The sequence below is a fragment of the Physeter macrocephalus genome, chromosome 19 (assembly GCF_002837175.3).
Source record: "Physeter macrocephalus isolate SW-GA chromosome 19, ASM283717v5, whole genome shotgun sequence".
Taxonomy (NCBI): domain Eukaryota; kingdom Metazoa; phylum Chordata; class Mammalia; order Artiodactyla; family Physeteridae; genus Physeter; species Physeter macrocephalus.
In genome coordinates, this window is record NC_041232.1 from 37304016 (window position 1) to 37327687 (window position 23672).

The window sequence follows — 23672 nt, forward strand, 5'->3', positions numbered from 1 at the left end:
GTACACACTACCAAATGTAAAATAGATAGCTAGGGGGAAGCAGCCGCATAGCACAGGGAGATCAGCTCAGTGCTTTGTGACCACCTAGAGGGGTGGGATAGGGAGGGTGGGAGGGAGACGCACGAGGGAAGAGATATGGGGACATATGTATATGTATAGCTGATTCATTTTGTTATAAAGCAGAAACTAACACACTATTTTAAAGCAATTATACTCCAATAAAGATGTTAAAAAAAAATGAGATTGTACTGGAGCAAGGTGGTGCCTGATCTAATCACTGGTGTCCCTATAAAAGGGGAAAACTTGGAGACAGACATGCACATGGGGAGACGCCACGCGGCCTTGTGAGAGCTGGGGTTATGCTGCTCCAAGCCAAGGAGCTCCCAGAAGCTGGGAGAGCTGCCGGGAACAGGTCCTGCCCTCAGAAAAGGAACCTGGCCCTCCGCGCCTTGGCCTCTGGAAGCCTGAGATGATCGATTTCTGTGTGGGAGCCGTTGCCACGGAGCAAGGTGCACGGCACCTTGTTACGGCAGCCCTGGCAAACTCCACGCTTCCTCAGTCTCTCTCTCACTGCAGTCATGCGCTCTGCTGCTTGTCCTCTCTCTGTCCCCCTCTCCTCACTGCATTCCCCACCCTTGGGGGCGCTCACCCAGGCGAGGCTCGGTCACCATCGCCATCCTACCTGCCCCCGGCCCCCTGAGCCCCAGGTCCAGCTCTACTGAATTATTTACAGTAATCACTTGGTCAAGGGAAGAGGTTACTAAACGCTGGAAAAAATACCCACAGAAATGACATATGTAGTTCAAACACCACACTTTGATTTCAGGCATGTTGGCGATCGCCCCTTCCGCAGGTTTGTGATGCCAGGTCTTTCTTTGCCTTTGGGGCTCACGGAGCAGACTCTGCGTGTGTCACTGACCTCACACTTATCATCGTTCCCACCTGTTGCTTCCGTGTCCAGATTGAACTTCTTTAAAGTGACCCAAGAAACTAAGTGTAGAATCCTTTTGGATTTTTACAATTCTTTCTTATCTTTTATAGACGTCTTGCCCATACCTATTTCAACTGCAGGGTTTTTTTTGTTTTTTTGTTTTTTGTTTTTTTTAGTGATTTGCCTTGTTTGAAAAAATTTTAAAGCACTCAGTGTTATTTTTTATAGAAACAGCGTTTCTCCTTTTTTTGATTTTCACATGGCATTAGTTTGTGCAATCTTTAATGAACTAACAAATACAACTGGCAGAAACAGGTGGAGGGCATCCAGACCTGATCTTAGCAAGTATACGACTCAGTGTGGGTGTTCTAGAGAGCAGCCTACCAGCCTGAGCTTTGGGTGTGCCGTGAGTGTTGGTCAAAGTGATTTATGGAGGGGAGTGGAGACCCTGATGGGTTAGGCAAGGGAAGTCATGAAGAGTTTTACAGCACCTCCAATAGGTGCTTCCTCCAATAGGCCTTCCACTCCTCCTCCCAGCCTTGACTCATACCAATCCCTCTGCCAAGGTATCTTCTCCTTGTAGCCTGTTGTCCCTTCTCCCCAAGGTCTCAGTTTGGCCATCACTTCCTCCAGGAAGCCCACCTAGCCTCCCTCAAGCTAGACTAACTGTCCCTCCAATGTACGATAGCGCCCTCTAGTCCCCAGTCAGAGAACTGACACCCCTGCGTAACTACCTCCCACCCAACAACCATAAGCTTTGTGAGGATGAGCCCTTGTCTGTGTCATGCATCAGCGGGTCCCCAGCACCTAGCACCATGTCTGGCATGAGTGGGTGCTCCAAAAATATTTGTGGAAGGGAGGGAGGAGGAGAGGAAGATCCTATAACCTGTTTCTCAGAAGTCTTCCACCCCTCCCTGGATTGTAGGATAAGGCACACCTTAGCAGGCAGTGGAGGCCTGCGCTGTCATCATAGTAACATTAGCAGTAATGGACGTGGTCGTGGAAGTGGTGGCGGTGTTGGCAGTCATGCTGAGAAGACTAACTCCAATGCCTGCCTCTTATCACGTGGCCTTCCTCTCTCTGTATTCTTCTGGAAATCTCCAAATCTCTCTCCTTATGAAATCCAGTCATTGGATCTAAGGCCCACCCTAATATATTATGGCCTCTTCCTAAGTGATCACATCCACAATGACCCTATTTCCAAATAAGGCCACATCCACACGTTCTAGAGATTAGGACTTCAATACGTCTTTTGGGGGAACACGATTGAAACCACAATACCAGCATTTTAAAGTATGCTCTCTCTTGCTTCTTGGGCATGAAGGGAATGAAATACAGAATTTGAGGATGCGTCTCCACATGTGTGTCCAGTACCCAACATGCACCCCTGGGTGGTGGACGCTCCTGGGCTGTGTTCATGGAGCAAGCAGTGTACTCACCCACCATTGTTGCAACTGTGATTTTCTTTGCTCTGACTTTCAAAGTTCTTTGCATGTTTTTAATGTCCTTAAGTGAATATCATTGCTATAATAGAATATTCTACCTGGAAGAGATCAAAACTTCCCACAGCCAACAGAGACTCCGCAGGGTTCTGGGAATAGAACAAGAAGCCAGTTTTTGGCATAAGAGAGAACACTTAAGGAACCTGGATGGCGTTAGACATTGCCTGGTCAGACACTGTCAGCACAGGGCCAAAAGCTTGAAAGCAGTGCCTCTGTGTACGTGTTACACCTTTGTGACAGGCCTCACATGTCGGCCTTCAGCTGTCCTTTCTCGACCTTTCACCTTTAGCAGCCCTGTGTATTTTAGCACAGAGGTCTGAAGAGGTTCTGAATCCACAGACTCTGGTGGGAAAACGTACCTCAACCCAAGAAGGCAGTTCCCAGTAAAAATCCTGAATATTTATTGAGCGTGTATTATTGGCAGTGTTCCGAGGGCTCTCCCATATAGGGACTCATTTGCTCTTTACAGCATTCCAATAAGATATCTACTCATTTTATCTCGTTGTTTTAGATGAGGAAACTAAAGAATTAGTGGGCTGCTTGAGGTTATACAAAGGTGACAGAGCTGGTATTTGAAGCTGGGAATGTAGCTTTGGTCCTGCCTTCCCACGGATGGGTACTCAGGTGCTGCTCCGAATCCCGACCTTGCCCAGACTTGTTTCTGGCGGGGCTGCCGTGTACGAAACCCTCAACTCGTCCTCTAGAAGAGGGCAGCAAATGTTTAGCAGCACTTCGTGATCAGGGTGCTCCTGGAAGTGGAAATAAGGAGTAGAGGCAGCACCCTAAAGAGAATGAGTAACTCAGTGAAAGGGGAGGAAATGCTTCCTGGGGAGGTGACTCGTGAGCTGGGTTTTGAAGATTAAATAGGAGTTCATCCAGCGTACCTAGTAAGACACAACAGTCAGAAGAAATAGCATGCAAAGGACAGATATGAAACAACAGAGTTTTTTTAAGGTATGGGTGGGGACTTCCCTGGCTGTCCAGTGGTTAAAACTCTGTGCTTCCACTGCAGGGGGCACGGGTTCGATCCCTGGTCAGAGAAGTAGGATCCTGCATGCATGCCACACAGCCAAAAAAAAAAAGTCCCCACCAGGGACCTTATGAAAAAAATTTTTTAAGGTGGGGTACTGCAAGTACTTTAGCATGGATGAGTGATAAAATGCAAGGGCAAATATGTGTGTTGAGACCAGAGAGACAGAAAGAGCCAGAAAACAAAGGGCCTGGTTTGCCTGCCAGGGAAGCTGACTTCATCCTGAGCATGTAAGCAATTTAATATCATAGTTTTAACACAAGGTCAGAATACCCAAACCTCGATGCTGTTAGTACTACTGCTTTTTTCCCCTGGTTTTATTTTTATAATTATTGAGGGAAAAGATGACAAAAGTCAGTAAGCTCCATATCTGATGTGTGTTACTGTTGTGCTAAAGGATGTTGGCTTTTAATCTCCTCCACTTTTTCTCCAATTTTTCATCAGCAGTTCTCTTTGGCAAGTTATTCTCAGATGCCAAGATAAGTACTTTTGAGAGGTTTTTTTTTAACGTTTTCTTAAGTGCCTTTGATTGCATAAGAGCGTCATGTAGAACTGTTTCCAGTAGTATCTTTATAACAGGAATGGAGGCTAAGACTGATTATGTAATTTTTCCCTCAGTTTATTCTCAGAACCTAACACACTGCCAGCATATGAAAAACCCTAATGATCACAGTGGCATCTGAGTGTCTTTCCTGCTCATGGTTTCTGGCACTATTGCTCTTGCATTGTTTACTGCAAAGTAGAAATTGATGGTTTAAATGTGGCATGACTGTTCACCCAGCATTGGGCACCCCGGACCCATAGCTCTGTCTGCTCCAGCTTGTATAATACATGCGGCCCACAGCCAGCCTCTCTCACCAGAGAATGGATTCACGTGTGCTCCTTGGAGACCCTCTCCAGAGTCTCACCATGTTAAAATTCAGATGAGGAGAGGCAGTGTAATTGTGCTGCGCTGAGGTTGCATTTTGCGAGGGGAGCAGAATACCATCTGTCAGAGGAGGTGGCGGGAGTGTGCAAATACTGCTGTGAATTCTGTGAATGCTTAATTGCTATAGATTGTTTTTATTTATTTAAGAGGCTTTGCATTTAGTGTGTTTGTTATTTGTTCTTTCTTTTTTTTTTTTTTTTTTTAGAATAGTCCTTATCAGTGGCAGAAGATCCTTCTGTAGTATATTTTCAGTGCTGCCGTATCGCGACAGTGCCCAGGTTGGGTATGTATATGCATGCTTCCTTTGTAGTTCTCTGGGTGAAAACTTCTGACACCGTGTGTATAATGTGACCACCCTTTCCATTTGAAAGAACCTGCCTTGCTTTGACACTGCAAATTTAGTATTTGTAAACTTGAAAGAAAAAAAATGTTCCACTTTCTTTTCAGCCAGGAAGCTTCCCTGTCATTGGTGCATGTGTGTGTGCGTGTGTGTGTACACGCGCATGTGTGTCCTTACCATATTGCCTGCTGTTTCTAAACGTGCGTTTTGTCACCTCTTACAATTCTGTAAGAGGCCCATCTCTCAGGGCCTCATCGACTTTTGGAGAAAGGCAGCTCAGGAAAGGAATCAGACAAACCACGTGGCCATCCTGCCTCCTTGTGTTGTGGGCTTGGGGCTGGACACTGACCAGCAAGCTGCACAAAGCAAAGTGGTATCAGGAACAGACCTGTGTGATTCGCCACAGGCCGGAGGACTGCACACTTGTCTAGGTCAACAAGCCCCTTCTTTGTTCAAAGAAGAAGTAAGTGAGGCTCTGACCTGGCAAAGCCCCCCCTCCTCATTCCACATCCCCGAGCTCTGTGCTGTTTCTCCATCTGAGTCTGACTCCTTCGCCCCCTCACCTGGTCACTGCATCCGCTATTTGTGGTCAGGGAGCTGCTGGTATTTAGGGCAGGATGTTTCCCTGCGTAGGATGCCGGAAGCATTGTGAGATGTCAGCTCTGGTTTCTGCAAACTAAATGCTGGTATTGCCCTCTGGTCATTGCAACAGTGACACCCGAACACTGCCATTTTTTCCTCTCCCACCACCTTCCATGGGCTCTGCCTGGTCATCCCCGTTCACCATGACTTTCCCTTTGCCCCTGCAGACCTGTCAGACTTTCAGCCTGTTAAACTCACCATGGTCCTTATTTTTACTCTACACTGTAATCTCCATGGGACAGAACGTCGGGCATCTTTATTCATGGAATGCTGACTCAGTCATTTATTAGATGTGTGCCTTAAAGAGCAATAATAATCTTACTGTTTATTGAGCACTTACTTTGTGCCAGTCCTCTTCATTATCTGCATTCTCACAACAACCTTGCAAAGTAGGTGCTCTAAAAAATGTAACAGCAAATCCTGCAGCTCTGAGGTTTGTAGGACCATCTGGGTGTGGCCAGCAGGCTGCCCTTAAGAGACTTCTACTCTACTGAGTAGAGGGGAAAAAAGAAAGGTTTTCTTTATCTTTTCAACCTGCTGTGGTCCTGGGTCTGGCCACGCCTGAGAGCAGGCTTATTTCTTGGGTCAGTAGCTTGTACCAGCTCACAGACCTATGTGTGACCCAGAAGGCCAGTTCATTGATCTAATTGCAAGTAATGACCCCCGGGCTCAGAATGTTTGAGTGTGACTAGCCTGTAAGTGCACTTCCAGGAGATCTGAATCATCAGTCTGTCTGCAAGTACGTCTTCTCACAGCGAGGACCTGCCTGGACACTGTGGTGCCAGCCTTATTTTTCTGGGCTTTCCTTGCTCACCTTTCTGATGAATGTATTCTGTCCTTAGCTATGTTCCATTTATTCATTTATTGAGGGCTTACTGTGTGACTAGGTCCTGGAGGTAAAGGTAGGGAAAGATGGATCTGGTTCCTGCCCTCCTGGAACTTACAGCCAAGAGGGAAGACACATAAAAATTTCACATATGATTAATAACCACCTTTAATAATGGCTAAGAGTATTCAGTCAGGTGACTGCCAAGTCTTCCTATCCAAGGACTCATTCTGTTTCCTTAACACAATCTGGCTTCTCCATATTTTCATCTTTGAAGTGTTCATGTTAGTTTCATTCTTGAAAGATGATCTTATTTCCAAGTCCGGGGGCCCCCTCACTATGGTATCCAAGTGCTTATCTCCATTTTATAGATAAAACCACTGATTCTCAAGACTTAACGTCTCAAACATCAACTTTGGGCCAGAATGGGAATTTTTAAAAAATAAATTTCAGGTGTGTAGCATTACAGTTCAATATCTGAGTGATCAACCCCATGAGTCTGGTCACCATCCATACATTTCACCTCCTTTACCCATTTCCATCACCCCCCAGCCACCTCCTCCTCTGGTAACCACTAGTCTGATCTCTGTAGCTATGAGTTTGTTTTTGTTTCATTTTGTTTATTCATTTGTTTTGTTTTGTTTCGTTTTGATTCCACATATGAGTGAAGTCATACGATATTTGTCTTTCTCCATCTGACTTATTTCACTTGGCTTAATAACTTCAAGGTTCATTCATGTTGTCACAAATCACAGGGGTTTTTATGACTGAATAGTATTCGTGTGTGCGCGTACGCGCATATATGTGCCGCATCTTTATCCATTCGTCCATCATTGGACATTTAGGTTGCTTCCATATCTTGGCTATTATAAGTAATGCTGCAGTGAACATAGGAGTGCGTATATCTTTTTGAATTAACATTTTCATGTTCTTCAGATAATACCCAGAAGTGTAACTGCTGGGTCATATGGTAGTTCTATTCTTAATTTTTTTTAGGAACCTCCATACAGTTTTCCATGGTGGCCGCACCGGTTTACATTTCCACCAGCGGTGGAAAAGGCAAGGGTTCTCTTTTCTCCAATCCTCTCCAACATTTGTTATTCCTTGTATTTTTGATAACAGCTGTTCTAACAGGTATGAGGTGATACCTCATTTTGCTTTTGATTTGCATTTCCCTAGTAATTAGTGATGTTGAGCATCTTTTCATGGCCTGTATGTCTTTGGAAAAACGTCTATTCATACCCTCTGCCCATTTTAATCAGGTTGTTTGTTTTGTAGTTGGATTGTATGAGTTCTTTATATATTTTGTCAGGACGGGAATTTGAACCTGAGTCTGTACAGCCTAGGGCTTCCCGTGACTCTCTCTGGCCAACAGGTGAGACAAACTCTGTATTCACAGAAACCCATCTGTGCAGTGGGACTTTTATGATAACCGCCTCCCAGAAGTTAACTGAGGCTCTCTGGGTGCCTGGGATCCAGCACAGCGACTGGCACAGAGAGGCAGGTGGGGTCCCCGGATTTCTTACAGCAAAAGAAATGCGGGGCTTCGTGTGGAGAACTTAGAGACTTACAGTTTTTCACTTGGGCAAATCACTTACCTTCTGTGAGCCTGTGCTTGGTCCTCTCTAGAACGAGGATGGAAGGTTACGACCTGTGCCGTTAATTTGAAGATCATTGCGTTTTATGCAAAGCCCATAGGGATGCGTTGTAACTTAAATTACCTGGGAAGAGATCACCCAGAGTATCTCTGTTTGACATCCTTGTGGAAATACGTGGCCCTCCACATTTTGAACACCTCAGGGAAGTGCTTGCTGGCAGCCAGGATGCGGGGAAATGAGGCCTGTCAGAGCCCAGGTCTCCTCCCCACTGCTGGGAAGCCCTCGTGGGTTTCAGGAGGATATATCATAGGATGTGTCAGCTATTCTGCCGATGGATCCAGATAGAGAAGCAAAACCAGGGTGTGGGATCACAGGACATAACCTTTTACATCCTAGACATGAATAAACTCAAACACACTAATTCTTCAGATTTTGTAGATGAGGAAACCATGGTGCAGAAGGGTTAATTTTCTGTAACAAAACACATAATCGGGTCCTTCATAATACCTAACAGAGAGAAGAGCATGCCTATTTCTGCAGCATATCCTTCTTAAGTTCTCACATAAGAAACTCTGAACAGAATTCAAAATATTGTAAATTAGTGGCAGGGTTAAGAAGCATTCTGCTTACGTATCAAATAGATAAACAACAAAGACCTGCTGTGTAGCACAGGGAACTATGTTCAACGTCTTATAATAACCTATAATGGAAAAGAATCGGAAAAGAATATATATATATATATATATATATATATATATAAATAACTGAATCACTTTGCTGTATACCTGAAGGTAACACAACATTGTAAATGAACTATACTTCAATTTTAAAAATGTAAAAAGAAAAGCATTCTGCTTTTTAAATTTTTTTAATGAGCAGACATCCTATTTTTGAATATCTGCTGCATCATAATTATGATTTTTTCAAACTAATTTTTGGGAAACAGCTGTGTTCAAATAATAAAAAATATTTATCTCAGTAAAATATACACATATATATTTTAAAGTAAGATAGTCTGTGTACATAGTAACTAATGCCTTTCCACTGTGGAAAATTCCTTTGCTTTTATGCTAAAGTTCCCTCTGTGGCCAGGGCATGAGTCTTAGAATTTCAGGGCTGGAAAGGGCTCTAGAGATGACATGGTATGGCCTCCGCGCATCATAGCTCAGGCCCCTGGGGCCGCGGGGGGATGAGACCCACTCACACTGATGGCAAACCCAGCAGCGCCAGAGCCCAGGACTCCGGCCACCCCAGCCTGCTGACATTGTGGTTTCCAGCTCCCGTGTTTCCGTTGTCTTTACACACGCATGTGGACTAGGCCACATGTGCCGGATTATTCCAGACAAGCACAAACCCCTCGCTGAAGGGGACAATGTACAGTTCCAACTTCACCATAAGAAACTTTTAAAAACAGGAAACTCAGAAGTTCATCCACTGTGTACTTGAACCTCCCTTACATGGAAAGCATCTATCAGGATGGCCTTATCTCTTTCCGGTTTTGTTTTCTGGCTTCTTGTGCTGTGCTGGAGCTTCCCAAGTCCTGCCGTCATATCTTGGTTCACCCTCCCCGTCACCCTGACCCCAAAGCTTTGTTCTTGGCTTTAAACTGAACTGAATACTTATTTTGGCCCCCAACATCAGGTGACCAAAGCGGACAGGACAGTGTTAGGAGAGGTTTTACCATCCATCCATTCATTCTTGCATTCATGCATTTGGTCATTTCTTCTGCCACTAGTGAGTGTGAGGCCCTGCTGGAGGCTGGGAGGGTGCAGGGGTGAGTAAGCCCTGTTCTCCAGGAGCTTATTATTGAACAAGGAAGCCAGACATGTGAACGGCCAGACCAAGACAACTGGGGAGCCCCAAAGAGGCACTAGAGAGCGCTTTGCCCCCAAATCTTTATCAACATCCACATTCACAGTAAATCTGCAATCTTCAGTAAAAGCCAGGTGTTTGCTCTGTAAAGTCTCTTCAGTCCCACCTACCCCTCCAAGTACATTGCCATCCCTGCCTGCCTTCCATGTAGACATTCAGGTGCTAACACTGCACAGCAGACTTCATTCATTTACCGCACGAAGTCTGTTGAACCTACTATGTTCTAGGCAGTATCCAGGGATACAGTGGTGATCAAGAAAATGCCACTTTTCCCATAGAGCTCACCGTCTAATGGTAGGAGACAGAAGCAAGCGGGTAAACAAACTAACCGTCAAGCCAAAGAGCAAACAGTTGAGTCCTACGCAACGTACAGCTGGAGCACAGAGGGAAGAGTTGGGTGAATCCAGACAGAGGGAATGGGGAGTGCTCCCCAGAGAAGGTGGCGCTTCAGCCAGATTGCAAATGTGAGGTGTCGGAGAGGTGGAGAAGGATATTCCAGCCTCAGCATTGACTTCCAAGGATGTTCAAGGACACTGTGGCTCATGAACTTCCGGGCAGGCTCTCTATAATGCCTGACCTGTTGGGAGAATTCCATAAAGCTCCATCCCAGCTGAAATCCCATTGCTGAGGACACGGCAGGGTTCAGGCCTGTGTAGTGAGGGGAGGGGGAGGGAGTGGGGACAGAAGGAAGGGAGCTGTGCTGAGAGGCCCGGTCCTGGGATGTCACTGTCACAGACCCACCACCCAGCCTTCCCTGGGTCTCAGTTCCCTCACTGTCCAATGGGGAGGTTTGACTACACTCTCCAAAGATCCTGCCAGCTCAGAATGCTTGCCTCTGTGTTCGCATCCTCATCTGCTTTGCTAATGTGGAAGCTGTAAGTCTGGCTGAACAAGGAGTTTATGAATGAAATATACTGTTCACGTTCCCCATCCACCAACCATCAGCTGCTTTTAGACCTCACATCTGAATAATTATTCTCTGTGCAGTTTTTTAAATGTACCGATCTAGTGACGTTCTGCAGTCTTATTTGGTACATTCTATTCTGGTATGGGCTAAAAGGATAGGTACTAAAGCAACCCAGAGTTGAGAACAATGTGAAATGTTTGGGGTCATTTTGCGTGCTACCAGATTTATATAAAGCTGACAATAGGCTTATTCACAAAGTGATTTCCAGAGCTTCTGCTTGAAGCAGACCCCTCTGACTGCTTACCAACTACAGCAGTCTCCAAACTGTTCTTCCCTGCCTTGATTTACAGATACAGCTATCTGAGAAAAGAGCGTATTTCCTTAGGATTAGCTGATTGTGTAGTCAAATATTGCGTGAACATGACAAATGCAGGTAATAACATAAGCTGAAAGGTAAATAATGCTTCCAGTGTTCCAGGCAGTGTTCTGAGAGCTTTATAAACATTTGCTCATTGAATTTCCACAACAACCTCAGAAGGCAGATTCTCCAGTTTTCATTTTACAGGTGCAGAGTCTGGGGCAGAGAAAAGCATGGCTGCAGCAGCAAAGGGAGGAGGTAGGGCAGGCAGGCTGGCTGCAGGCGCTGCTTTGGGGCCAGCTGACCCCCCCAGAGGCCATCCCGAAAGCGCTAATGCCCAGTGGATTCCCTGCAGCATCACTGCTTTGGGGCTGGGCTGGCTGGCTCAGGACCAGTGACACGCGGGCTTCACTGGCTGACAGATGTGCACTGGGTGACGCGGAGCTCTGTCATGTGCCGCAGGAGGGCCACCTCTTGGGGACCCGGTGGCCATGGTGCTGGATGGTGGCTTTGGAGGGTGCCCATTTACACTGCAGCCTGGGCTCCTCCAAGGGCAAGCCCCAGGCATCTCTGGGTGGAGTCTTGGGTGGAAAGGCATCTGTGTAATTCTCCCACGTGGGTATTTGTCAACTGTAGAACAGGAAGGCATATGGTGGGGCACGGGGCAGTGGGGGTAGGCACGTTCTCCAGGTGTCGGCACCGTGCAGACACCCGGGCCGTGTGTGGGCGTCACTGGCTCGCGACCTTGATGGGCTGCTGGCTCACGTCTCCCCAGACCTTCCCAGCCACGCCCAGGTCACCCCACAGGCCCACCAGGAAGCAGTTCCGGGACAAGTAAGGGTCTTCTACTGTCTTCATACTATGCATAGAAAAGGCTTCTCTTTGAGAAACTGTGCCGAACAGTTACATTAGAGGATTGTTATTCGCAGCACCAGATACGTCTTCGCTTTGCAAAAGGCTTGGTGACAGGGCTTTCGACGATTAAGAGCTTTGTTTCTTTCTTAATAAGCTTTCTTAGTTTATTTCTTAAAATAGCGTTGGATCTACAGAGTTTGCTCACACACAACACTTCAGGAAGTCTTCCATTAGATGAAATAAGATGCTTCTAATCACTATCCTTTGTCCCCGCTCTTTCACTTTAGGATTTCAGAGTCGTGCCTGTTGCCTGAACCCACAGGGGCGGTGATGGGCATGGAGAGGCAGAGCGCAGGGTCGGGTACACTCAGACAGCAGGATCCTCGCTGACGGTTGGGGTGGGAGGGAGTGGAGTTAGGATAGTTCACAGAATGTCCAGGAATGACAGAGAAACCAGTATAGACACCCAGGAACAACCCAGTGGGAGGCCATGCAGCCAGGACAAACATGCAGCCCAGTCCGGGGCTCCTCCTGTGGAAACGCTCCTGTTGATGCCTCCACCTGATGCCCAACAGACGCCCTGATCTCCCCGTGTGTTACTCACTTCTGTCTCCCGGCTTCACTGAGCGCTCCCGTGCCAGAACCTGGGTCACCCGCAGGGGTATGGGAAATGCAGTTTTCAGCCTTCCTGGGACTTGTGAGCCAGCCTTGGCCTCTGCCACCGTGACTCCCTGCAGAATCCACCTGCCCCCGAACTGGACCCGGGGAGGCCACCAAGGGACTCCAACCCCCAACCCAGCATCAGCCCTAGGAGGGAGCCCTCCAGGAGGTGAGGATCCTTAGGAAGTGTCCTCAGAGGGTCCCCTCCCTCCCCGCACCATGCTTCCCTGAAAGGAGACACCTTCTAATCAGACTCCGTGGATAAGTAAACCCCAGGACTCTGAGCTCAGCCACAAGCAGCACCACCAACCTGCAGCCCTCCAGCCGGGACCAAACCCGGACCTCTCCTCCAGGCCGCTTGCCCAGGCACCCTTCCCCAGGTCCTACCGCCCCCCTCCCAGGCCCCACGGGAATCCACTCATGTTCTGTGGGGCCTTCGCTTAGGCCTGTCATAGCGCTCACGCATGTATTTAACCTCTTTGTAGCTTGCCTCACCTCCCTGAGGGCGTGACTCTGTCTTAGTCCAACAGCCGTCTCCGCAGTGCTCAGTGCACAGTACTCCTTCCTTTGATGCTTGTTGAATGAACGAGTAGAAGTGGTGTTTCTGAGGACCGTCTCCAGGCTATTAAAAGTGGCTAGTATTATGAAGATACGTCACTGCCCCAGCAAATGACAGCCACACCCTCTGTGTCAGCAGGAGCAAGGGCTGTTTCTCAGGACCCCTCAGCCTGGTACCTCGTCCCTGCGGCATCTCCATAGAAGTGGTGCTGGACAGTAAGAAGGAAGGGCCTGGACAGTGCTAACAAGGATGCTCTGAACTGGACCTCAGGGCCCTGCTTCCCCGCGAGTAACTGTCACACCTTCAGTGAAAGTTGCTAAGCCCAGTGATGACAACAGGAGGCTTGCAGCTGCACCCGCGTGCAGGTGCCGAGCCCCATCAAGGTCCCCCAGCCCGACCTGCCTCGCCAGGTGTCTCTCCCACGTCCACCTCACAGCCTGGACGGCGCCACCAGCCAGGCACGCGGTGCTCCTTCAGAGTCACTCCCAGATGCTGCACCCTGCATGTTAAACCCCAGAGCGCCGAGGCCTTTTGCTGAGGTCATGCCTGGCTTCTACAGTCTCTGCCAACCTCGGAGTTCCCTGGCTTTCAGCGGCTGGCTTACCCGGCCCTCAGTCAACTCAGGTTGCCAGAACGTCTCGGAACCGGCATCATGTGATCACAGTGTAAGTAACAGCCCCATTTTGAGCAGAGCAACACGTGGTTTTCCTTTCACGTTTCCTGCTTTCGCTTATGGCAAGGGACACACTTTGGATTGAATCTAGCGTAGCGTTAGAGGGCCGTTTTCCCAGGTCAGTGCTGGGGGGAGGGGGGACCTTCATCCCGTCACTGGAGCCCCTCTCCACGTCTGGGGGGTGAACCGAAGCCTCTGCCTTGGTCCTTCCCACCACCAGCCAGGCGCCTGCACGTGCACAGCCTGGTCCTCGCTGACCTGCCCTTTCTGTGGCCCAGTGTGGCCATCTGTGCTCAGGTGCACATGTTGGGAAGAAGCCGGGATTTACTGGCACGCTTAGATTGAAGACGGGCTACAGGCTGTGCTCACTCCTGTCAAATAACCGGCACTTAAGCCCGCAGTCCCACAGATCATTACCAGGGATGGATTGCCTTTCAAAACAGCAGGCCTACTGGCTGAGCTCGGTGAGCAGAAGCCACTTCCGCGGGTATGGAAGTCCTTCCTGGACGTAAGGGCATCGCAACTTCTCCTCGGGGTGTCTCGCAGCTAATTCATTAAAGGCCATCTGGCACGGACCATTTGCCAGCTAACGCCCATTCATGTGAGCTCATTGACAGAGAGCACTCTTTAGCTCCGAAGATAGACTTTTAGAGCTAGAAGGAACTCGGAGATTGTCTAGTCCTGTGGTTTGCAGACTTTTTCTTTTTCGCTGAAAAACACCGTCCTTCTAACACAGGTTTACACAGAACACCAGTAAATAAAACCCCTAACATCAGAGTTATTCCAGAAAAGTGAGAGTGGGGATGAGAAGCCCCCTCACGTCCACTCTGTCCCTCCTGGCCCCATCAGTGAAACCACAGTCCTCACCCATCCCTGAAGCCAGGGAGCCATCGGCATGGGAGAGAGCTGGCTCAGACAGGATCCTTGGTCCCAGCAAATTAACTAACCTTTCGGGTCCCAGGCTTACTCACCTATAAAATCGGCTATAATGTCAACCTCAGAATTCTGAGAACATTAACTGGAAAATTAGGTATGAACACTCTGAGCACCCTGCCAGCCTGTTAGTAGATACTCATTAAATGTTAACTTTGGGGCTTCCCTGGTGGCGCAGTGGTTGCGAGTCCGCCTGCCGATGCAGGGGACACGGGTTCGTGCCCCGGTCCGGGAGGATCCCACGTGCCGCGGAGCGGCTGGGCCCGTGAGCCATGGCCGCTGAGCCTGCGCGTCCGGAGCCTGTGCTCCGCAACGGGAGAGGCCACAACAGTGAGAGGCCTGTGTACCGAAAAAAAAAAAAAAAGTTAACTTTGGTAACATGTTTGTCTGGTCACAGAGCTACTTGATCAGTCTTTCTAGGTGTGCCCCAACGTGGCAAATCTCAATCCTGTTCATGGTGAGGTAGCCAGCGAGTGTTTCTACAAACAAAAGGGATTCATCTGCAGCTCTGCTTTTTTACTTGGTCTTTACGTTGTCTTCCTCAATGGTACGTGCTTATTTTTAAAAATCTGGAAAGTACATAAAAATAAAAGGAAGACTAAAAATTACTGAGCCTCACCTCAAAGGCATCATTAACATTTTGATCTATTTCCTTCCAGTCTTTTTTTTCCCCCTAGTGCATGGGCTTATAGGGAATATGACAAGATGATTGTTTTGTTTTGATCTTTCTTGCTAGTGCTAAGAGGCCCTGCCAAATCCCACCTTTCAAAACAAGCTATTAGAAGCTGGTTGCTGAGAAGAGGAACAGATGTTGCCTGCCTTTTTCACTATAACTGAAACATCAAACCTTCCATAGCTGTAAACACTCTTCTCAGATTAAGCTTGTAAATTATGCCATTTTCTGGGAAGAGTCCCAGCCTGAAACCAGCTCCTCTTCTCTCAACCAATTGCCAAGGCCCATCTGAGTCTCGTTGCCTTTTATCCACATTAGTCATTGCCTTCTCTTTCCTAGCGTGGATTTGTGGTTTGGCTTGGCGACCCTTCACGTATGAAACGAATTGCAAGCAAGATGCTCTACTTTCCTAAGTAGGCAAACCCCACTTGATCAACAGCTCATCCACACCTCTAAGACCACTTCCCCTTCTCCTGCTTCTCAGCCCTCACCCCATCCTCTGGGATGCTGTGCCATCACCATGGGCCCAGGAGTGGAAAATCTGGGAGCTGTAAAGGAATCTATGAGTTCAGAAGTAGAGCGAGCGAGAGGAAATTGTGAAAAAATAGGAACAGCTTGGAAGGAAGGATCCTGAGAAGGAAAAGGAGGCTCAGAGAGGGAGGTGGAAATAAGGCAAACTTGACCTCTTTTAAAATGTTATGGAGGGTCAGCCCCAAACCGGGAAACCACGAGACAAACCCAACTTTCTCTTATTTCTTCGCCCTCTTACCCCCTCTGACCTGCTCCTGCAACCACAGCTCTTGATGGTACTCTTGGGCTAGTTCAGTTACATTGTAGGCCAAAAGGGCATTGTGTGGGCTAATGGCCATTTATAGCATCGGGTCAGTGGGAAGTGCATTCTGAGTTCCAGAGGGCCGACTCATAAGCTTTTGGATAACAACCCACTGCTGAGGGGGAGATGCAGGCATTGTATTGAGGACCAGCCCCAGGACTGTGCATAAGGGGAGTGACGTGGGTGCCCACATGCTCTTATTTCCTGAAACATATGGACATCAGTAGGCATTTCTGTATGTACGGATCCAAAGAAAAGGAATTAGGAATGAACCCAGTTAACCTGTGATTCGAGGCTATGTAAAATAACCTAGGTAGTGATTTCAGCAAAAAACAGTGTCTGAGACATGTGTGGGTACAGACCCATTCAGATAACCACACCTGATTGAAAGTCACTGGGTTAGTTTTATTATAAATGTATCAGAGACCATGTGATGAAGAAAATGGCGTCCCAGTGGAGCACAAGGTATCTCAGGGGGCGTGTTTTAAAATAGCAGCTTCCACATGGTGTTTATGTCCTTAGCTTTTTGGCATTGGGGCATTTCAGATGAGGTCATCCTCTTGGGTCCATTTCCTGAGTTGATCATTTGGTGACACAGAGAACAGCTTCCTCTATTTTTAGAGAGGGCCTCTAAGCCTAAATGCTGCCTGCCTGGCTCCCAGCCCATCCCCCCCTTCCTCCCCACCCATTTTCCCAAAAAACATCTCTTTTCGTTGTGGAAAATTGCACATTCACAAATTGTGTTTCTTTCCTCACACCAAGCGTATTTCCACACAGAGACAGTTTCAGGAATGAGCTCATGGATGAATCATGCTATTACCCCGCTGTTTATAGGAGCTGCCTTTAGACAAAGATTTTGGTGTAAGCTGTGTTACGGTCCCTTCATTGTCTGCCAGTTACCGAAGGGCGGGGGGCAAGAGGGATGGTTTATCAATGAAGTGCTGAGTGTGAGAGGGGCTGGACTTCTGGACTAAAAGCTGCTTGGATTTCACTTTTTCCTGTCATTCCTGGGCCTTGTTCCATCGACTGAACTGTGGTATTATAATGTTCTGCTCTGATACAAGGAAGCAGACCCAATCCAAGATGGCAGCTGTATGGTATCTGAGGAAGCGACAATTAGGACCACTTAGACTATGATAAATGCTGTGTGGTTGAGTTCCAGTGGATGTATTATGATCTCTTAATTAAAATGAGCTCACAAGTGGTATTTCCTTTCCTAATCCAGCTTTCAAGCTTTGCTTTCTTTACAGGAAATCTCTCTTTTTTTTTTTTTAGGACCCAGAAATCCTGTTAATATTTAACTGGCTTTTTTTTTTTTGAATTTTTGAATTTTATTTTATTTATTTTTTTATACAGCAGGTTCTCGTTAGTTATCTATTTTATACATATTAGTGTATATGTGTCATTCCCAATTAACTGGCTTTTAAATTATTTACACATCAAAGTGCTCAACCTATTGTGGTTCTTTAAAGAGCAAGTGCCCAGTGGAGCTCCGGGCTGGCATTCCAAGGTCTTGACTTTGGGGGCGCCATGAGAGGAATGATTAGGGACAGAAGTCAGGCCATCCCCACCTTGGAAGCAGAAAGCCCTGGAAACTAGTTAATTGATCACACACACACACACACTTGTTCCATCTACTTCCCAGGAGTTAAGTATTTAAATCTTTTTTTTTTCTGTTTTAAGTAAGAGGAATTTTGGTTCATTGCTCCCTAAGGAAAGGGCCTTAGCTTGAATTTCTTGTTATCTCATAGGGAATATTATTTGATCAGTTCCATGCATTATGGCTCAGTGAGCTTTAAAAAAAGGAAACGAAAGATCATTTTGCCTATTACACAAGATGAAATCAGGAGTTGGCCATTGTGTGATGAATAGCGACCTGGGTAACCCCCTTTGGGCACCAGGATATCTAGACTGGCCATCTGCTTGGACCGGATGACTTCACAACTGTGAAATCATGTACATTCACTTTATGCCGTGGGAGCCAAAACTAAGAGGTCCAGGGTGTTTCCAGCCATGAAGTTACAGGCTTTCAGGAGAGCTGCATTAAATGACTTCCAGTGCTGTCCTATGAAGGATGGGTTTACACCCCCCAAAAGAACCAACCTACATTTCTGCTCCTTGCTTAAGGGTACAACTGCTGATTGGCTGTGTCCCCGAATGCGTTTTCATCTTCTGTTTTAATCTCCCCGCAATCTTCTGCGAGCCACTCCCCCATCCCCCCTTGAAACGCTGCCATCCACTCCCCAACCCATCGGCCACATGTTGTAAAAAAAATCTTTGAGCTGAGTTTTCAAAGCATGTTTATTGCCTACAGCCTCTGCAAAAGTTAACAGACTTGAATAGAATGAGAAATGAGCTCTTGTACCTAAATAAGTCGGAGCTGTAGCATCACCCAGGCCTGTGGAAGAGAAGGAGTCAGACCTTTGCATTGTCCAGTTTCTTAACTAGTGGTCTGTTAGTGCATCTGCCCAAATGAGATTTTCTCCTATGAGCTGACTGACCATGTTTGTCTCTGAGTGCAAGCTACAGCATTTAAACCTTAATGCATACAGTTTTGGACAATATCCACATCTGGTTTTTGAACTTGCCTTCGTTCCATTTTCAGAAGGAGGTAGAACATAAATAAATTAATATTTGAACTCTAGAGGTATCTGGGAAAAGATAATCTTCTTGGCTTTTCAAAGAAATAAAAAAGTCCAACTTCAGTTTGCTTTTAATTACTTTCAGCTGCAGTTCTATTATCCAGCTCAACCTCTTGGTACTGGAGGGTTAATGCTGGCATTTGAGCCAAAGAGATATTTCTATTTTCATACACCATTTTAATGAGAATTCAAAAGGATCATCTTAGAAAACATCAAGATTTTACCTCTACTCCTCTGGGACTCCTGCTTAATTCTTTTTTCACTGGTGGCTCTCTTTGAGTGAACCAGCAACACCCTTCCGAATTCCCTTCTGTGGTTGACTTCAACCCTTGGCTCCCCAAACAGTGGGGCGTCAAGGACCACGGGTCTTTTGCTTGCTTTACACTTACGTGTAAGTCCTGAGCAGTTCCTTTGTCTGTAAATTAGGTGTCACGATGTGAAGTTACAGTTTATGTAAGTCAAACAGACAACGGCAATTTCATATGGTTCTTGTTAATGTAGTCATCCCTCAGTATCCACGGGGAGTTGGTTCCAGGACCCCCGGTGGAACCAGAATCCACAGATGCTCAAGTCCCTTACATAAAATGGCACAGTATTTGTATATAACCTACACACATCCTCTTGCATACTTTGAATCATCTCTAGGTTACTTAGACTACCTAATACAATGTAAATGCTATGTCAGTAGTTGCCAGCATAAGGCAAATTCAAGTTTTGCTTTTTGGAACTTTCTGGAATTTTTTTCCAAATGTTTTTTATCCGAGGTTGGTTGAAGCCATGGATGCAGAACCTGCAGATACGGAGGGCCAACTGTATATGTTTCAGCAACTCTTATGAGAGCACTTAGCTAAGGTACCTCGAGAAGTTTGTCAGTCTCTTTTGAAAGAAGTATTTTTTATATCCTAAGAGTCTCAATATAAACAATTCAAAAGCTGTTAAAAGAGACCAACATTTTGGAAATAGATTTGATGTGTTTCATTTTCCGTGCATACGTGGCTGTGTAAGTGGATGTGTGTACGTGGGCACTCTTAATGCCGCCAAAACGGCAGCCCAGAAGTTAGCAACAAACCCTTCCTGAATCTGAGGCAGAAAAAATGGAAGAGTGTGCCCTCAACTGCCACTACGAAGCAGTCAGTTTTCTAGAGCAGTTATGATATTTATAACCAGGTCAGTGAAGTTTCTGAATTGTGAGTGTAGCCAATACAGGTGCACCAGCTTTGGTGTACAAGAAATGTAGCTTTTTTTTTTTTTTTTAGTTTACGTAATATAAATAATATAAACTCCCTTCTACAAGGTTGGAGGGAAATTCAGACTTAATTATCACTGGGCACCCCCTTCTCCCCTCCAGGATGCACAAAGGACCTGGAATGCTGTGCACTTGGCGAGCACCATTGCTCATTGTTCATTGGTGTGCTCTGGCTCCATCCACAGGGTCCTGCTTCTGTCCCCCTGCCCACTCTGGGTCTCTTCTGTGAGCTGGGGCCTGGGATGGAGACATCCCCAGAGGCAATGGGCAGAAAGTGGCCAGGCCACTGCAAAAAGGCTGACTTGGGCTTCCCTGGTGGTGCAGTGGTTGAGAGTCCGCCTGCCGATGCAGGGGAAGCGGGTTCGTGCCCCGGTCCGGGAAGATCCCACATGCCGCGGAGCGGCTGGGCCCGTGAGCCATGGCCGCTGAGCCTGCGCGTCCGGAGCCTGCGCTCCGCAACGGGAGAGGCCACAACGGTGAGAGGCCCGCGTACCGCAAAAAAAAAAAAAAGGCTGACTTATTAGTCCAGTACAGTAGCCACATGTGGCTATTTAAATTTTAACTGCAATTACCCCAAATTAACAATTCAGTTTCTCAGTCAACTGGTCACACTGCAAGTGCTCCATTGCCACGTGTGGCTCGTGGATGCCCTGTAGGACAGCTCAGAGGGAGGAGATTCCCTCACTGTGGGAGTCTCTGTTGGACTACAATGAGCAGTGTGTGGTTTCTCAGTAGCCGGTGAGGGTGGATGCACTATTCTCCTGGCTTATTTTCTTTCTCAGCATGCCGTAGTTATTTAGAAAGTAGAAAGATACGAGTGAAGCGCCAGCGGGAAGGGTGGCTGCAATAAGCAGAAGGGCACAGTAATTCTCGAAAGATGGGTGCCCGCGGTCAGGGGTAGTGGAGTTTTGCCCATCACGCTTTCTCTTCCATGTGGTCCAAAGTGTCCAGGAGGTGCTTGGACAGTCTAAGAATCCCTGTTCCTTTAAATGGGACTTGGGGTTTACCTCATGGAGAGGAGTCTTGCATTTCATGTGTGCACAAGAAGGATAACTTTTGTTATGGCTCCATTTCCCACGGGGGAGGAGTGAAGAAGAAGGGTGTGGAGTGAAGGTGGCTGGTTTGGTTCTGCAAACTGGGATGTGTGCATCCAGTATCGAGGGGCCAGCTGGCAAAGGCAAAGGCAAAGCTGCCCCAGGGAAGCAGTGAGCCTGGGAGCAAATCGAGACAGATGCAAAGGGGCACGATGGAAAAACACCCACCTTCTGTGCCGTCTTTATGAACCAGCAAAGAGTCAGACTAGCTCCATTCAGTCAGCACTTCTTTAAGCATCTTCACACATCAGACACCAAGTAGACAGGATACAGACATGGATTGAGACTCTGTACCTGCCTGTAGCCAGCTCTCCTTCCAGGAGTGCTCTTTTTTTTTAATTTGTATTTTGTATTGGAGCATAGTTGTCTAACAATATTGTATTAGTTTCAGGTGTACAGCAGGGTGATTCTGTTATACATGTATCTATTCTTTTTCAACAGGAGTACTCTTAATAGGGGCCTATTTTAATACTCCTTATTTCTTTTGGTCTTCTCATCCCATAAAGATATTCCCTGCTTTTGTATGAGTTTCAGTCCTAAATAACATTCTCCATCTGGGTGAAGTGGAAACAAGGAGACAGTTCTTTGGGAGCTGGGAATTTGAGGCACGTGCTTGCTGGGTTAGGCTTTGGAAAAGCAGTAAGTCCGCAGGAGCACGCCGTGGGTCCTTTAACCAAAGGCCAGGCTCTGCTTCTGTGTACCAGCTCAGCCCCTGGTCTTCCGCCACTGGGCCTCTCCATCCTTTCCCACTACTGCTATTTCTGCCTCCATGTCTTGTTCGGGTTCTTGCTCTGAAGGCATTTCCCTTTGTTGGTTGCCCTGGTGCAGGCATCGTCTCCATCCTTAATTGCTTGAGGAAGTCTTTTGAGAGCTGCCCCGATGGCTCATGTAGGAGGTGAGGCAGCTGGGCACGTGGTCTCTGGGTACCTGAGGTCCTGAGGTTCTGGCGGCCTTGCTGAGCCCTGCTCTGCTCCAGCCCACCTGGTCCTTCCTGTTTGGGATTTGAGGCCAATAACTGGAAAACAGGTCTCTCGGTTGGCATGGCATGTTCATAAAGTGATATGACTCACATCAGCCTGGACCTCCGAGCCCTCGGTGGGTGTGGCCCCAGCAGAGGAGGCCCCTGCGGGAGAACTCAAGACACATCCCGAGAGCACTTCTGTTGCTCAGGACATTTTAGGGGCTCTCGAGGGGGTGATTTGCACCTTCTAACGAAGTATTTGCAATTCTGTGGGTTATTGTCCTGTTCGGTACTGTCCTTAAGGGGTGAGTTTGATGTTTGGAAGTACCTGAAGTCATTTACAGTGAAATCTGGTCAGTTGGGGGTGGGGGGACACTGATTCAAGTAGTAAGTGTTCAAGGTTTTAAAAAATATTCTATATACACACCCAAACACACATACATACACATGCACTGTATATACACATATAAAGTTTGAAGACTGGAATGGGTTGGTTGTTTTTTTGTCGTTGTTGTTGTTTTCTGCATGACGTTAGTGTTGATTCCAAAAGGGGCTCCAAAGAAATCCTGAGCTTGACACGACCTTGGCCTCCCAAGGAGACTACCTTAGAAAATATCGTACTTACTAGATGCAGGTCTTGGGTGTTTCTTACGGAAACTGTCATTAATCAGATAGGATTAGGGAGTCAGTTCACGCATGGGACGCCCATAGACAAGGATGACTGCTCAACACAGTGAGAGAATTCTTTTTTTTTCCTCCTTAGAAGGTGGGAGGGGGCGGCTTCTTGTCTCTTTTCCACCTCTCACCCGGCTCCCTTTCTCTCTTTCCATGATTCCTTCACCTTTGGCCTGGAGAGTCTTGCCTTTACATTTTGTTTATTCTTGCTTAGGTTGTAGGAGACACCCCTGAATGGGGTGCCTCCCTCCAGGCCACACGGCAAGATGCTGCCAGCCTGGGGCGGCTTAGACTGATAAGCACCGTGTGGTAGAGCCAAGCTGGAAGAGAGAGCTTCCAAACGTAGCTGCAATTTGGAATCACCTGGGGAGCGTTTAAAACTCTTACCACCCACGTCCAACTGAATCAGAATGAATGTCTGGGGATGGAAGCCAGACACAGTACCTCATTTTGTTGTGCTTCACGGATACTGCGTTTTGGGGGGTTTTTTTTTTCCACAAATTGAAGGTTTGTGGCAACCTTGCATTGTCAGCTGATGGTGAGCCTTTTTTAGCAATATTTTTAGATTAAGGTAGGTACATTGTTTTTTTAGACATAATGCTATTTCACACTTAATGGACTACAGCATAGTGTAAACATAACGTTTATAAGCACTGGGAGACCAAAAAATTCATGTGACTCGCTTTATTGCAATATTTGCATTATAGGGGTGATCTGGAACTGAACCCGCAGTATCTCTGAGCCTGTAGTTTGTCAAAGATCCCAGGTGATTCTAACAAGCAGCGAAAGTCTGAGAACTACTGTAAGGAGGGGGATTGTCCATGAAAATGTGAGCAGTTACCCCTGAGCAGAGGCCTCGTGCTGCACAAGATACAGCGTTAGATGCAAAACCGGTCTCTACAGCCCACTATTAGGGTGACCTTGGTGAGCTGTTT

At 47.1% G+C, this 23672-nt stretch overlaps 1 protein-coding gene across 1 annotated transcript in view; it reads left to right on the top strand.

Annotated features, from left to right (window-relative positions):
* The window catches only part of CABLES1 (Cdk5 and Abl enzyme substrate 1), a 107839-nt gene that overhangs the window by 59935 nt on the left and 24232 nt on the right, over positions 1-23672 (top strand). Inside the window, exon 4 of the mRNA XM_007127221.3 lies at positions 4597-4674. Coding sequence (XP_007127283.2) covers positions 4597-4674 — 78 coding nt within the window. The remainder of the gene's footprint in view (positions 1-4596; positions 4675-23672) is intronic.